The sequence below is a fragment of the Dreissena polymorpha genome, chromosome 11 (assembly GCF_020536995.1).
Source record: "Dreissena polymorpha isolate Duluth1 chromosome 11, UMN_Dpol_1.0, whole genome shotgun sequence".
Classification (NCBI taxonomy): Eukaryota; Metazoa; Mollusca; class Bivalvia; order Myida; family Dreissenidae; genus Dreissena; species Dreissena polymorpha.
Window position 1 is genome coordinate 31,870,512 of NC_068365.1, and position 17,893 is coordinate 31,888,404.

Consider the following 17,893-nt stretch of genomic DNA (forward strand, 5'->3'; position numbering starts at 1 on the left):
AGTTCCAGTGTACTCTTCAACTGTTTCAACCGCGGACGTCAAGATCGCATTATCAATAAAAAAAGACATCACTACTGATTCTTACCTATGAAACAGACTGTAAAGTTTGGGATGTTGCCATAATTTATCTACAGACACTTCAATAAACATGTTTTACAGAACTGACTAGACCGGTTTGTCACGAAATCATTTTGTTAAGCGATATATTGAGTTAGAGAATACAGGATAAGTTACAACTGAGTTTATTTGCATAGCCACCTACTTAAGATAATCAAATAACATGTATATCAGCAATAAGAAACATGGTTGATTCCCACCATAAACGATTGTTTAGCTTATAAATCTCAAAGTTCACGTCGTTTTGCCTAAGTTGTAAGATCCGATATCACATATCACATATGTACAAACTCAGACAGTCTAGGTCGGCGAGAAAAAATTGATCAAACTTTTATTTTGAACTTAAACAGACAATCATATCAGAGGCTTTATTAAAATTTTACTTCACCATGATGAAAATCTCCATATATACAACAATTTTAAACCAAATTCGCAAGCCTTTAAAAAGTGTTTAATACAGTGGCAGCACAGTTAATGAAAACTTCTCGGAAAAGTCAATGCGTTTAAAACATTTTTCCTAACAAAATATCAAAAATTATGTACAGCTTGTCAGCATTCCCGACCTATAATCATGATATAGTACAAACAATTAATACATCTAAACTCCAATTTTTACGAAATGTAAACCTTTCAATTGAAACTAACCAATCTTGTAAAGTCAATTTAACAGGGAAGGCTCAAACTCACCGATATTACCGCTTTTATTCACGCAAATAAGTCTAGTTTGGTCAGCAGAATAAACGAAATAAACAATACACTTTAATCTGAATGAACTCAAAAATTCCTAAAAATGTCTTTAGGTCAAAAACCTAGTATGCATTTGAAGCTTTTAAAACCCTTTATGACATACCCGCAACAGATCAGCTAAAATAGTGCACACTTGTACAAAGTTTCCCACTAATTTACAAGCAACAACTATCTGAAATGGGATTTGGTGATTTCAATACACACATTACTGGAAAATATACAAAAACAAAACCAGTGTGTAAATACTTATATAAACTACAACAAACTTTAGAAGAAACAAAGCCAAAAACGAAAACAAATGCAAATGGTGCCAATTGTGTCTTCCTATGAAAAGAATTTGACTGGAAACATGCTTATTTATTACCATTTAAAGTAGTCTTTACAAATATTTAACGAAATTTTCAATACAAGATTTTGCAGTATATATTACCCATACATTTATATTTGTATATATATTTGTATAAATTTAATGATATATATATATATATATATATATATATATATATATATATATATATATATATATATATAAATTTTAAGGAAAAAGTTGCACGTGCTTATATGAATTATTAACATTCCATGTTGGGAAAGTTGACATTGTTAGTTAATAGTGAACACTAACATGTGGATCTGAATTTAAAAGATATTGTTTTGGTACTGCAAAAAGATATCACTTATAATCTAGTGATGAACTATGAAAGTATTTAGGTGAACTATTACATATAAAGTTCTAATACAAAAGCCGAAAAACCAAGTATCAATTCTGTCAAAAATGCTTTAAGAATGAAAATAATATACGAAAGGCAAATTATTTTTAAAAAAGATAAAATTTATCAACATAATAAAAAAGCACAACTGCTTAAAAGATTTGTGCATATACTTCCTTCATATTAAGGTCTTTATTAAATTGTGTTAATATATCTCTCTCCACTCTTCTAGTATTTTTGTGGAATTTTCTGACATAAGTTAAACATCGCAGGTCATTGAAAATGTTTTCATATATTTAGTTGTCAATTCTACCTTTCCATTTTTATCTAACCAACCTTCTCCCTCTTTCTTTCACATAATACACAATTACTTAGGCATCGTCAAAAAACTGTATTTTCTAGTAACAATATCTGACCATAACCAAGTGAAAACTTAAACAGATGCCGTATTATTAATAATTTATATCTAATTTACTTGTGTGTACATTAATATTATATATATGTATATATAAATGATACTTGAGTAAATATAATTACCAAGACAGTCATGCTGCTTCATATGTACAATCTTGTTGTAATTGAGATGTAGGTTGACACTCAATAAAAATGTCTTTTTGAATAAAAAACAAACGCAGTTTTAATCCATGTTCAATTTTATTGAATACAAGCAGGAACAAAACAACATCTTTTTACATTAGGCGTTGTATATTTATTGGGCTATATCGGTCCTAACATATTTGTGTAAATGTATATGATATCACAGTTTAAATTCGTTTCTTTATTATAGAACAATATCCATTATAGCAAAAAAAAAACCGTATCCAACTTGCTATCAAAATTGATTCACTAATTTCACAAGTTAGCACCTTCTTGTGAAGATGAGCAAGCATTTAAGTTTTGTACGTCTAATAACTACACGAAAGCTTACATAATATTAAATGCACTCAACATACATGAAAAACCCTTTAGTGGTTTTTAATTATTTTAATAAATCCCTGAAAAGCGCGAGCGTACACACGAAGATGTTGGCATATGCCATATATCAAATATTTACAATGTTTAAATGGGATCGGACAGTTTTCTTAAGAACTGTTTATTTCACAATCCCACAGTTGCTTCATTGTTTTTATCGATAGTATATTATAATTCGGTAATTGATGAAGCAACTTTAATAAACGTAAGATAACACAAGTTCAGGCGTTGAATCTGTGCATTATGCAGTAAACCTTCCGTTTTTAAACTACGACGGTTAAAAACAAAGGACAAACCCAACAGAACCTTTTACACAATCAGATAATGTATGCAAATGAGGTACGCAAAATGCTGAAAAGCCTGCTGGTTTGAAACATTAACAAACGAATGTAAACCTATGAATCTCCATAGCATGTTTGTTTGATGTCATGTTCTTATAACATTCATAATTTATTGCATCTGTTAACATCCGTGTCAGTACAATATATGATATGAACTACATAAAAGGCGTAAGAAAAGCCCAAAAATTTATGTCACATACTTTTTTCACCTAAAAACCTCTAAATAAATAGCAAAAAAATGAAAGTTTTGTTATTTTATACCTCTTTTACTAAATATTTTGCCTTTGCATAAGTAATTAATTGGAAAAACATTAATTAATGATTATCACCAGCTTTACCTTATGGCTAACAGTAATGAATAAAATGATATTACAAATCGAATCACCATTAATCCGTGGTTAATCAAAACAAGTTTGGAGAAATAAAGAACATCAATACAACACTTGTTTAAATGCAACTGATCTTATGAGTTGTTCAAGATGTTGACAGTACATGTTAGTCATAGTGCTCTTGAACTGTATTTATGTACTAACAGGAACTTGTTCGCATAATGTTTTAAAGGAAATTAAATGAATTTATAAACAAAATAGTACTATCCTATTAGTGTTAAAAAATCATAATAAGATGAGAACTGATAAATACAAAATGTGCCTGTCCTGAGGTAAGAAAACGGAACTTCTACGAGCTTCAGCGTAGGCACAACCGATATAACAGGCAGGGTTTTCAATGTGGATGTGAGTGTAATTGCTGTGTAGTTATACAACTTTATGGTTAATCATCGATGGATGCAGTAGGAAAACAAACGCTTTATTAATTAGGTTTTTAACGTTTTCAGACAGGATTGATATTTTGCTTGTAAGCATATATTGTTTTTAATTTATGATATCTTAAATTGCCATTTTTCAAAACTAAGAACATATCCCTTTAACTTCAAACCATTTTTAGCATTAATCCATTTATTAAAATAAATGATCTTATATGTATCGAAACAAAATTTCTTGATTACACAAGTTTGTAAATGTGTGTTATAAAAGTCAGCCTAAACTATAACATCCATCACATAGTCCTAAAGAATAGATTGTTTGTGGTATAAGATCTCCTTGAATTTGTGAATTTAAACTGCTCAAACATTATTTACCGATTTTTATGACATCATTTGTATACGCAATCTATGTCTTTATAGAGAAAATAAATTATCATTGCTTGAGGCTATAAAAATAATTCAGCCATTTTGATTAATGTCTGCTTTTGTCGTTTTATTTGAATTACACCGGTCAGTTCGCTCGCAAAATGGTGAAGCCGCTTCATCGTATTATTATAATTATCTCACACGCTTGACCTATGTATGTTTTTGTCCAGTACAACATTACTGATGTTTATGGTGTTGCCATTGCATTGTGTTGGCTATTTAACAATACAAGCATATGAATCATTATATTATCAATTGTTTAATCACAAATTAGATAAATCTTGGCGTAATAAGATATTTGGAGCATACTAATTGGGTTCAAAATTTGTTATATTCAATTGTAAAACAACTTGGATATGTCATTTAGTATTCAACTCGTCGGATTCCATGAGCTTGCTCAATTGCCTATTTTAAATTTAGTATTAAGTGTTTGAAATAGCAAGAATTTCACATTCTTGCAATGTGCAGGTCAAGTTCAGATGAGTTTGCCAACATAAATTCGGGCATAATGAACTCATGACAATTTGCATAATAAATCCTACAACAACATATTATTTTATTATGCATTAAATATGTTTTAAAGCGAATAAACAATATTTAAATCTGTTTAACTGGTCATAAAGAGGAAATAGTTTTTTGTTCAACAAAGGAAATATTCAAAACAGGATTTTAAAAAGCACGATTGTTGTATACAATTTATTGAGAAAAAAGCACGTTTGTCAAGAAAATTGATTTAATGTGTAAAACAACGTGTGTTTGTCCGTACATTAAAAGTTTCAAGGTAATTATTATATGTGTTGAACATGTGATCGATCTATTTGTTGTGTTTGTGTGTGTGTTAATTCTTATTTGTTCAAGTATATTATCTTTTCATTTTCATTGAAACATGTTCGATATTTGATAATTATGTTTCATCAACAATATTGTGGTTATATACATACCGGTACTTCTTGAAATAAATAATATTTGTTATGTAACATCTCGGCATAAAGAATAAGGAAGGGCTTAATGAGCTTATTTCAAACATGACTTCAAATTTGATTTGTCCGGTACTTGAATATTGCTGAAACTATTCAGAATTGATTTTTCGATATAAAGATGCCCTAAGTGAAACTGAAGATGCAGCCTTATTACAGCTTTGATCATTTATTTACGACAGCGAAGTAATTGTCCAATAGTGAAACACAAACTGAAAGAACTAGAAAATAAAAAATAAAAAATACACGGTAATTACATACATACAAATATATGTATGGTCGCCCCATTAGGTCGGTCAGCGCATTGGGGATGACAACCGGTTTTTAGAAGCTCAAAACGTCACAGTTAGCCCAGAAGTTGTTTATAAAACGTAAAAACACAGTAGAAAATGAAGTCAACAAATTATGGACAAAACGAATGATTTCATTTGCGACCAATGCGCTTTTGAAATGTCAATGCGACAACAAATGGATGCCTTGTCGGTACAATATGTTAAAGGGGTCTTTTCACAGACTTTGGCATGTTTTGAAGTTTGTCATTCAATGCTTTATATTGATAAATGTAAACATTGAATTTTAAAAGCTTCAGTAAAAAATCAAAAACAAAATTTAAAAAAGGAAAAAAAAGTAGCCCACAGCAGGGCTCGAACCAGTGACCCCCGAAATCCTGAATCAAAAACGCATTAGCCAACTGAGCTATCCTGCCAAGCATACATTAGATGCGTATTTTATACGTTATATAAGCAATTTTACTTGTTTCACAAATTTAAACGACAACAACAGAACTCTCCAAATTATTCAATCGTTTCGCGTTGCAACGCTTTATAATTTTTAGATTTTTAAATCGACAAAAGATGCATATAATGACTATATTAGACCATGGCAAATGTTTAGTAATACTGTTTCCTCACAAATATCATAACTTAACCGAAAATTTGCGAATCTGAAACAACTTTTTTCGATTTTGTCAATTTACCAAACCGTGAAAAGATCCCTTTAAATCATCACGCAAAACCAAATATTATTCACAAAACATTCATGTTTTAATAAAAATATACATAATTTACAGTATGTCAAATTGAATTCAATAGCAATAAAATGGAGGATATCTTCATTTAATGACAATTAAGTACTTAATGACTGGACGTCAACAAGGCAAAACGAATCACAACTTTTTAGATTCAATCAAAGTATAAACTACATCTTGTCTTCGATAATCTTTTAGGGTATAACCATCGCCATGCAGTATTTATCAGAAGAATAGGTCATTTTATGGTATACTCTTACATCACATATACTACACATATAATTCACTTGTCCATTAACCACTGGTAAGTTATAGGTCCTTATGTACAATTAGGTGATGAGAAAGAAGGAATACCATTTAACGATTTTGTTTGATTGGCAAATCTTATATATTAATTTAGTTTAATGTTCATGTCAATTTTGACTTCAAAGCTAAGCAACTACTTTCAGTTTTATATTCATCCGTAAAGAAATAGTTAGTAAACTTATAACTTACTAGTTCTTACAAAATGACAAAATCAGATAGGAACAATTCGTACATACTTGCCAATCAATCTTAAAACATATCTCAATGATTTTCCGATTTGAAGAATTCCAACCTTCTCTGGAAATCTAGAATGTAATCGTTATATCTTTGTTCCATAGGCTTTTCAATCAAAGTATATGAATCTAAATTCATGTTTGGTATGTCGTCGAGGATATTTAGACTAAAATATTGAAATACAAATGTGCGTTTCCATTACGTAAAAAGAAACGTGTATTGAATAAATTTACGAGTCGATGATGCTGATATATACTGTAACGAAAAATGGTGAATTCCTACAATCCATCTTACTAATGTTATCATGTTAAATTAGTATATACACTGTATGTATAATTTCAGACGATATCCATTTTTAATTGTATTTAACAAATATAATGAAATTGTTATATTTTTTTCGCAGCAAAACAATGGGGGTCGATATCCAAACATATCGCTGTAGAATCGGATTAGTCTGCATCAAGAATAGTCTCAGAAGCTCTGGAGGCAGGACAAGATGCAAACCTGAGGAGGCAAATGGAAGCAATATTAAACCACTACTTATGGTTATGCTTGTATTATCGATGACGTTTCCAAATGAAATGTTTGACTTGACGAGTGATCTAACAAATACTTTCTCGAAGTAAGTAATGCATACTTCATTCCAATATACTGTTAGTAGATATATTCGCATTAAAAATGGTAAAAATATCCATAATACATACTTTAAGTATCTACTTTGCGTGTTCCCTTGATTGTATTCATGTAAGTTAAAATATTAATATATTTATGTTAAGCCAGTTCGTAAAGTAAACGTACGGGTTAAAGTGCATTTAATGTTCACGTGCATGCGTACGTACTGTAACTATGATTTTAACTTCACAATTATATTGTTGTAGATTACATTAATGCACATAGTTTTCTATATCAAAAAATTGAATTCTTCCTTTAAAGGTAAAGTAATAACATATTATTTGCATGATATGTTGTTGTTTTTTAAGACATGATGCCAATTTAAACGAACGTTTGGAAGCGTTGTTGTCCAACATGCATATCACACAACACATCAATCCTGTAGCGCATGGTCATTCCAAGGACTTTATGCCTCATGTTTCTGTGACACAAAATTGTGTAAGAAGGTGAGTTTATTTTATGTTTTCATGTGGTTTACGAGGAATTATTCGTGATGTCAGTTTGGTAATTCAACGTGCTCAACAGTGAAAAATATTCTTTCAAAATATGAAAACAATCAAAGGAAAAGGATAAAATAAAAAGTTAATGTGTCGGTGCAGGTCAAAAATATTTTGAGAAATCAACTTTCTTGTGACAATCCAAATATTTCTTTCACTAATGGCTGTGCCTTCTCGAGTGTTAAAGTTTCAGTCATGATGGAATAGATGTGTTTAATCTCAAAGAATTTTATGTTTACAGCTTGAACAAGACGATGTTTGGGTCGGAATATCAAAACGCAATAACACTTAGAGTCATACGAACCCATTTAGCGATTTCTGGCGTTGAACCAAATCCAGGGCCTGGAAGTCCAAGTTCCGAAGGTAATATAAGTACTTTATATATAAACTGTTTTATTAAACGTACAAAGGCATTAAGGTGTTTGTATCAAAGCTTTAAACGGAACAATAGTATTTAATCTGATTGATTACAGAGAATGAATTTCTCGTAATTTTGTCGATAGTAATCCTGAGTAATTATTATAGAATGAAACACATAATTCACAAACTGTGCCATTGCACTATTTCTAACTTATTGATGTGTAAGGCACTGAGCGTGCGTAACTTTAACTTTAATCTTCCCTCATTGAATGTGTCGACTATGTAATGAACTCCATACCATATAAATGATAATTGATGGTTAAATTCACGAGTGACCAGAAGTATTAATATTAACAAGTAATAATGTTAATTATCGACATGAATCAATTTTTAGTACGATCTTAAATATTCTGTTCACTAATGAGCATGGTGTAACTTCAATTAAATTCCGCATAAATGTATAGTTCTTCATTAAATAGGTCGCGGAAATATGTCAGTTTGCACATAAATAATAAATTTCGTAAATGTGTTAAAAACTTTCATAAACATAAGCGTAAGCCATTTTTTTCGTAATGAAACCACGCAGTAAACACTACACTGACGTAATACAGTGAATTGTGGGATATGTGTTTTTACCGTCAAATCGAGACGGGGTTTTCAAACTGAATATTTATAAATATATTACACTTAGGGCGCTGTGTTTATTGATTAAGATTTCTATGGAATGCAACCTGTTCAATCTTTTTATAATTCGGGTAAAAGAGTGCTCTTCTTTGTCAACAAAGGTAAAATTAAAGTATATCTACCGTCAGTTTGAAAATCTGTAAAACATTAAAATTTATACTGTCTTTTTTAAGAAATCAAAATTACATTATTGTACTACTACGTTTGGCATTTTTTGCTAAGATTTAAAAGAAAATAGGCATATTTAAAATTCGAAGTGGGTCTGTCTAATGGACCCGTAAACATGACAGAAAAAGCCTGGTATATTGCACTTGTTGCTGGTTGTTTTGGCCGACATCGATGTGGTGCAAATTTTATTTAAACTTACAAATGCATTCATTTCCGAAACGAGCAAATAAAATGCCAAAAAATACATGTCATTATGTCGATTAACAAAACATATTTCGTATCGAATGTGTTTGCACACTAACACTATGACTTAAAATATGACCGTACTTCAACGACGTACTGTTATCTCTTATCAACCATTTTTATTTGCATAAGTCAATGCATGCAGAGCAATAAATTAATATTTACTGAACGGATTCTTACAGGAGTTTTATAACTGTAACGCTAACAGCTATATCTACCCAATACTTTCGGTGTTTTAGTGATTTTCGAAATATCGTCTGAGATAACTTTCTAAATAGATTTATATTCGGACATGTTTGCACTTAAAATAAAGCAGTATGTACAACTGACTTTATGTTTTCTTCACAGTTTAATTTTAATATTGTGTTTATGTAATTGTTTTCATTTGTAAATGAAAACAATATATTTGAAAAGTAAAATGCTGTAAAAAAAAAAGATGCGTAGACGTCTCTCAAAATTATAGCTTATGCTGAGCAGAAGTATAACGTTTCATGATGAGCATGCAACCGGTGTAATTCGCCACACTTACAGTAGTCTAATCAATAAGCAAAATCACTGAGAATATATAAGATAGACTTCGAACAGCGATTACTGCAACTATTTAATACGACGCATGGGCGTTTTTGCCAAAGCGCTTAGACTACACAAAACATGTTCTTGTATACCGACGTATAAAACATGCTCTTTTACAAATGGTTTGTCTTATTATAAAGTTTCTCATGTTGGCGATGGCCGAGTAAAAATAAACAAATATTTGCACAAAAAAGGAATACGAGGGTATAAGAACTTGTGTACAGTTTGGTAAAATGACATACTTAAAAACAACAACATAGATTGAAAATGTATGCATTTTATTCAAACAGGCACAATTATACTCATAATAAATATAAATGTTAAAAGTATACATTTGTTTATTGACAACCGTTCATTAAAATCATAAACGTTATAAGTTGTTTTTGTAACGCGTTTCGTCGATACTTCAAAACAAGCTTGTATTATCGTTATCGGATTTTAACTACAAGTGTTAAAGTCGCGTTGTGTATCGGTAGCCTTTGCTTATAGAAGTCCCGGGTTCGATACCCATGTCTGACGAATTATTTGAAAAACAATCTAACGTTATTATAATTATTTAAAACTATTTAAATATTACATTTTGTAAGGTAATCAATTTCCGATAGTTTTTAATACTACGAAAACAACAATATGTTAACAAGTCCATTTAGATACAAAGGTACGGAATACACCAACATATGCCGCTGGCGGAATGAAACCAACACCCGAATTGCAAGTCATACAGATGGTTTTCGTTCAGTTTCGTTTTTGACATTAACATAAATGTTTAACCACTCTAATGAACTTCGTGCAATATCGCCTTATTTCGTATATATCCGTCACTCCGAACGTTTCCCGGGTAGTGTGCAGAAAACATCGAATATTCGATGAATATCGTAATGAAATACTAAATGTAGGACTCGCAGGCTAAATAAAAAGACAACAAATATGGTTGACACTGTACATGACATGTCGGATTGTTAAAAGAAAAGCGAATTGCCATCTCTAAAAAGAACGATTACAAGTGTCATTGTTGATCATAATATGTTAATGAAGTTAATGATAAAAGTCAACTATTGGATGGCAGTGTTGATAATTATAAAGAAAACGATTCGTAGAAATACGGTCGCCGGGTGGTCGAATTCCGAACGCTGCTTGACAATGTGGCCCACCGTCAAGAATGTCGTTTATGACCCGTGCCACTTAGAAAATTTAATCTTGTTGGTGAGCAGAAAAAGGGGATTATGTGGATTATTTTTTGTGCGATGCCAGAATGTTGACCGTTGCCATGTGAACCGTGTATCGTGCAGCAAAACCCATCACGTAAAGAAGAGACTTAAAGATAGGAATGCCTTGTTTTGATATCAACACAAAACTCGGAAAAGGCAGGTACATGGATTATGCAATATTAGTTAAACACAGTTTCGTTATTCATAATGGGAGTAAAGAAGATATTGAAGGAAAAGTGCACACTGTCAGTGATTTCTTTACTATATCATCAGGCTAATATTTGCTTTTATGTTTTAACAAATTATGTATTGTGATTAGTCAAATTAAAATGTATGTATATTTATCATCTTTCTAGCAATGATCCACAACATTGGTGGTCAAGGAAGAGTAACTACTTGCTTTCAACACTGAATGTTTCAATGATGAGTAACCTAAACTTTAAGAAAATTGAAATATGCACGGGTAGGACCATTCAACAAGTGTCAACTATCTCCTCAGTAGACGCGGCTAGACAGGCTTATCAGATGGAAATAATGTATGTATTTTTCTTATTTATGTGATTTTAAATGTAGATCCCATGTTTTAAGTAAGACATATAATGTAACGTTAATAGTCCGTTTCTTGTACAGTAGGGATAAAACATGTATTTGGCATTAACATTTGAAGAATGTACATAGATGTGGTGTTTACGCTTACTTATTAATCCAGTTTAAAAGAGTGCATCAAAATAAAATACTAGTTATGTCATGAATGTCTGAATAAATAAAAGCGATGACACAGATCATTATGGATTATGTCACACTTCCCATGAAACACTAACATCAGTTGATACTCATATACAATTGCTTGAGTATTTGATGTCAGTATATAATTGTTTTGTTTAATAACATGAAGAAAATGTTGTCAATTTATAGAAACATCTTTGGCAATGCGTATTTAAGCAAAATATATCAGAAAGAAGCGAATATTTGTTTTTTTTGTTAATAAAAAATGGTTTAAACTTTTGATAGACAATTTATTATTTTGCATAATTTTCTTTGACTGAACTTATTGAAGTACTTATGCACCTACCTAAATATAACTAGAAATGAAACATCAACTTCAAGGGAATAATGGTGTTATCTTTTCAGTGATAAATCTGTACAGGATGAAAATGAGATCCGACAGATTATGGACTCACATTCAACCATGAAAAGCTAGGAACGTGCAGCCACTGAGTGTTCTTGTTTACAGTCATGTGTTCAAGGCCGCAACAACATAAAATATCATAGCTGGCTCTGGACTCAACATCATGCATCTTTGAATGATATTTGTAAGTGATCATGAGGATGGTCTCATGAACATTTATGTAATGAATCACTTAGACGGTTAGCCCAAGGTCACAAATACCAAGCGGGATTTGAAGACCCTTATTCCAACCCGGCGGAGTTCGTCAAAAACCGACACTGAAAATCATGTATTTATTTTGTATATCACGTACAATACGTTAAATATTATCACTTTTCATTGATAAACCTATTTTCCTTAAAACGTGTATGATTTAATGATTTAATGTGCCTCGTTACTTAATTATGGATTGTCTAATTTCCCTGTCACATTTTCAAATATTTTATATATAGAATCACGCATTTCAAACTAGGTTATCAAATGTTACTGCACTAAGTTCACATGATATGAAATCTATAAATGTATGTTGTTGAAGAGTTTACTTTAAGTTTCCTCATTTGTTTTATCTATTTTTTGAACATTTGAAATCATCTATATGCCCACATGTAAAAGTCTCAAATTAAGTATGGCGTTTATGGCAAACGAGGATACTCTTGATTGTAAAGCAGGAACTTTTCATTTTCACTAGTGACCCCCAATTGTGTCTATTTTCCATTCAAAAATACATTGTAGATAATTTCTATGTTCAAAGATTCAAAAGTAATTTCCAACTGAATTTTTTGGCAATTTATTTAAAACGAAAGACTTTTGACTAGAGATTTTTTCTCATTTTCCGAGGGATGGTGACATAATTTGTTTGTGTATATTTTCTTTATTCCTTTTCCCACACACGTTATTAACATATTTGTATAAATTATGCATTTTTTTATTAATACACTTTTCAAAGGTGTTGCTTGTTCAATAGTTTGATTAATGAGAGTGAAACTTGTAAATACATGGTTCGGAAACAATGAAAAATGAGATTGACAACTTAAAATGACAAATTATTGTGCGGGGAATTGTATTTAAACTTTAATTATCAATGCAGCATACCACAACACTAAGCAATATGCGAAGAAAGAAAAGTAAATCAAAAGGTCGTATCAGAGGGGTAATACCTTAAAAAGGAATATATTAATTAGCCCACTACCACTGGTGGCAAATCATTTTCATCGAAGCTCCCTAAGGTGAGTGAAATATACAGCATACGAATAGGTCGATTTAAAATGGATCATTTTATCCTTTCACATGCCAGTGTCAGTATACTGCCACTGTGTGCGATAGATACAGCACATTTAAGCTTCCGATCATATAAAATGTTACTTCAAATTTAATGTCAGTTCTATTTGTGTATTCTGTATGTGTGTACGTATGGATGTATTTATTTTGACCTCAAGTCAAGAATAATCCATGAAAGTGCAAACACTTTTCCAATATGGTCCTTTGTTGTTTTGTTTTTTTGCTGAAGAGACAGCAAGCAGAAGAGACAGTATTGAGATACAATGAATCCGGGTGCGATACCCGTGCTCTTTGCGAATAGATCCCTTGGTTCTTTTACGTGTTCAGTGCACCGCCACACGCGCGAATTACATGGGTTTTTATACCAGTACATCTTTAGTTGGGTGGGAAACACTTGAAGCATTTCTAAAATTTCCATTTCCCCGGCCAGGAATTGAACCGGGGACCTCTGGAATGGTAGACCACTATGTTACCACTCGACTACCGCACCACCACGCGGTAGTCGTTTAAGTTTGAAAATGTTCAACTATTTGGGTTTAAAGGAACATAATGTTTATGTTAAATCGTACCTTTCCCGCACAGCAACAACATCATAAATACATCCCCGTTAAAGAGGGAGTATGATTTTCAGTTAGCAATTTGTATGTCAAAAGTGTATTTTTTATGTTTTGGAAGAAAAGTGAAGTTCTGATAGTTAATGAATACAATTAGTCGGAGAGCGCATATGTTCGCAGAATCATGTCAAGTAAATATCCATTTCGATATATCCATTATTTTAGAACTTACGTACATTTCCATGACCTTTCTCTCCAAAAAACCAATAGGTTTGAGTTTAAAAAGCAATTAGAATATTCAATTGAATGCACATACCAAAGTAGTAACATGTCGACGTCAATACTGCACCGTGACACCCTCGGCCAAATAGTCAACGGCATCGTTCACAGTATTGCCGTCGTTATCATATAACTAAAGCGATACAACCATAGCACAGCAATATACATGTACATGTACAGACAGAAGCACTGCAAAATGCAGTTTGTCTGACAATCGCGATGTCATCATATCAAAAGACTCAAATGCAGTCAATAACACGAATCTTCGACGATATTGGACTACGATTTCGTTATTGAGGGTGTCATAACACCTTGTTTGACACGTTTGGTGTGTTTCGTCTTGACATGTCAAAGTCAATTATATATCTTTAAAGAGTTTAACGATGTGGTCATAAGTTGTTTTATATTCAAAAATTATAATATCATACAATGTTATACATTAAGTTGGACGGTGATGTTAATTTATTCCAACACAACTATGTATCTCCTGATCAACGTTAACGTCGTCTCAAGCATTTAACTGAGGAACATTGCTTGATATATATTAACAATTGAACTATTTTTTCTACAATCAACAATATGTTTGTTATCTGGTACTAGCTAAATGTTTTGCTGAAAAGGGGGCGATTAATTCAATTCTCAAATGTATGGTATTTCCTTAAACAACATTTATAAATTGTAGAAAACGAGCAGCAGACAAACGATTCGACGGATCCAACGCAGCAAAACAGGTTTTTAGTATTATGATTTTGTTTCTTCTTACAGGTTACATATATTACGTTTGATTATTATTCTATTAAATGCATGATGTAATTAAGGTAGGGTTTTATGTAGTGTTCCGATGAATAACATATTTAAACAGACGTATACAAATAAATAAGAATCATATTGATTTATTGCAAGCTATTTACAACATTCATCTATGTAAGGAACATGCAAGTTTGCATCGATAGCTATGTAAAGCAGTTACGATTTTGTTATTTAAGTGGCGAAGACTACAATTCTGACGCACATGCAGACCAACCACGCCGTATGTCACTTTATAACATAATATCATATGAATTGTGTACATTTCTTTATGTTCCACTTTAAGATTATTATTAGTAGAAGAAGAAGTATTATATAATTGTATTACTGATTTAAATACTATTTAATTTATGCCATTATAATTTAGTTAACCAGACGACAACGAACACAGACACGGAACGTATAATCTATTCGAGGTAGGTACACATGAAAACATCTGTATCTACAATCATATTAGCTTACGGTTTAACAACTTTGTTTCTATAAGATATGCAATTGTTAGGTCAATTTCGACCCTGGCCATGCAACGATCAAAATTATTTACTATTAAAACCTTAAAGATAGCTCGACAGTTCCAATTGTCATCTTGTTGTTGCTATTGACACGAACACATGTTGCAAAATATGCGATGCTGGACAACAATTCAGTAAAGTAGAGCCAAAAAGGCCGCATTTTTTATTGTCTACATATACTCCTTTAATTATTTTTTACCAAACCGTACACTTGACGATGCAGTTTACAAGTTATATCATTATGTAACCCTCTATTAATGCACATTGTCGAACTGACTTCCCACAATCTTTCACTCAGATCTGCTGAAACTAACCATTTCCTATTTAAATGAAAACCATTTTTATAAATCTGACCCATTTAGAGACAGAAATTAAGTTCTATAAGCCTGGATAAATATTTATTTGGAAACAGGTTAAGACAAAACACTTCACGTATAAAGGGGTTTTGCGACAAGAATCTTGTAAAAAAACTTGCTCAATGGAACCTCTTAAAAAAAATCCAAATTAAAGGTGTTTGAAATATTAGAGGTACATTGACACATGTATTGAAGTTATTCATCCGCTGTGTAACATCGTTTATTAAATCGTAGTAATTAATAATAACGCGTGCTTGTTAAATCTATTCAATTTGATATTTACTTTTATGTTTAGGTGTATTTAATTTAAGCAATGTTTGAAATAATTTTTTTATCATTTCATCCGACTGAATTAGTTGTAGTTAAAACGACGTCAACCATGAATCGGAAATTTAATGTAACAAACATAATACAAGTATGATGTCGTTGTTTATTCTTATATCGTTCTCTTTAACACATTGAAATAGTGTGTTTAGATTATCATTTTTGACACTATGCTGTAACGCGATTAACGATGTCACTACACGCAATCTACTTTAATTTTACATGTCTTTTTACTGCATAACGCTTACGTAAATGTCCACTGGTTTTATATTGATCATATTCTTCTACGTTCTCAAAATTAATCACGAACAGCATGAGTACATAACGCAAACTATGTGAGGATAGACACCACTTAAGCACAGTAGTGCCAAACAAAGACTTATTTTTAGATTCGGTTTCAACCTTTAATTTGATATCAAATACTATCATTTTAACTGTTTGTTTTAACAAGTGTATGAATTATGTATCAAATCATGAGTGCTTATATCAATTTGACAGTATTTAGCTTTTTCCTCAGGATTTCCAGTTTGCACATAAGTAACCTTATCAAACATTGAACAGCGGTCGATGGACGTAATGTTTGTTCTTATGCGCCACGCGCTGTTACTTACATTTATTGTTAACCGGAATAACCGGTTAACCAGGTAAAATTAAACCAGATAGTTAAACAAAAGATGGATAAGCATTATTTCTGCGAAACACCACTTTCTACTAAAAGATTTGGCACAAATCGCAAATTCAACTAGCACTAATCACATATCTAAACTAATGTTTATTAAAGGTACTGTTATTCGGTTTATTGAAGCGTTCCATTTTAAGTTAAAATGGTGTTATCATGTATTGTGTTGGTTTCCTATTGCATTCTGTACTAATATTCATAACTATGTTAAACACAGGGATACGTTTTTGTAAGTATGTGCGTTTATGTTTATGTATGCCTACTAGAAAGTTGAACGCATCGACACAAACAAGAAGGAATACAAATACAATACGAGTGTCATATAAACTAGCCGAACCTTTAAAGCGGGAAATTCCGGCTGTCCGAAAAAAAAGTCACCAAAATAGTATTTTGGCTAAACATGAGGTGATCCGAAACTTTACAGTTTTTTTATTAAGATGTCAAACGAAAACAAACATTCAAGAGTCACGCATTGTATTAGCGCGTAGCTGCATAATGATGATTTGTTTTATTTTAGGACGACGCAGGCTATCGTAACTCAATACCCGGTAAGAACGAATTAACATCCTTAAGATTGTCTGTATGCTAAAAGATAATACATGTTTAAGAATTACGTAACGTCTTTACTTCATATGTGTATGATAAATTGGGCATTGGCTAACAGACAAGTGTTTATCGTGATTGCTAATTTCGTGTTAAGGTTTAATTCTAACATTTATTTCGTTTTTTTTATTTGTGTTTTAATTTGTGTTTTGTTTTCGTAGAAACGACACAACGAATGCGTTCACAATACGCAAGAGCAGTCTCAACAACAACAAAGTAATATGGGTTTAAGTAAAAGTATACATTTAAACTATACCACTATTGAAATTCTTGACTAGAAGATACTATGTATATAATAATACCATGCTTGC

At 31.5% G+C, this 17,893-nt stretch overlaps 1 protein-coding gene across 1 annotated transcript in view; it reads left to right on the forward strand.

Moving 5' to 3' along the window:
* LOC127851752 (putative inhibitor of apoptosis) overlaps positions 1–17,893 on the forward strand; it is a 32,546-nt gene that overhangs the window by 935 nt on the left and 13,718 nt on the right. The window contains exons 2-9 of the mRNA XM_052385624.1: positions 7,021–7,239; positions 7,598–7,735; positions 8,028–8,149; positions 14,984–15,032; positions 15,288–15,331; positions 15,476–15,524; positions 17,497–17,527; positions 17,744–17,798. Of these exons, the coding sequence (XP_052241584.1) occupies positions 7,028–7,239; positions 7,598–7,735; positions 8,028–8,149; positions 14,984–15,032; positions 15,288–15,331; positions 15,476–15,524; positions 17,497–17,527; positions 17,744–17,798 (700 nt within the window). The 5' untranslated portion in view covers positions 7,021–7,027. The remainder of the gene's footprint in view (positions 1–7,020; positions 7,240–7,597; positions 7,736–8,027; positions 8,150–14,983; positions 15,033–15,287; positions 15,332–15,475; positions 15,525–17,496; positions 17,528–17,743; positions 17,799–17,893) is intronic.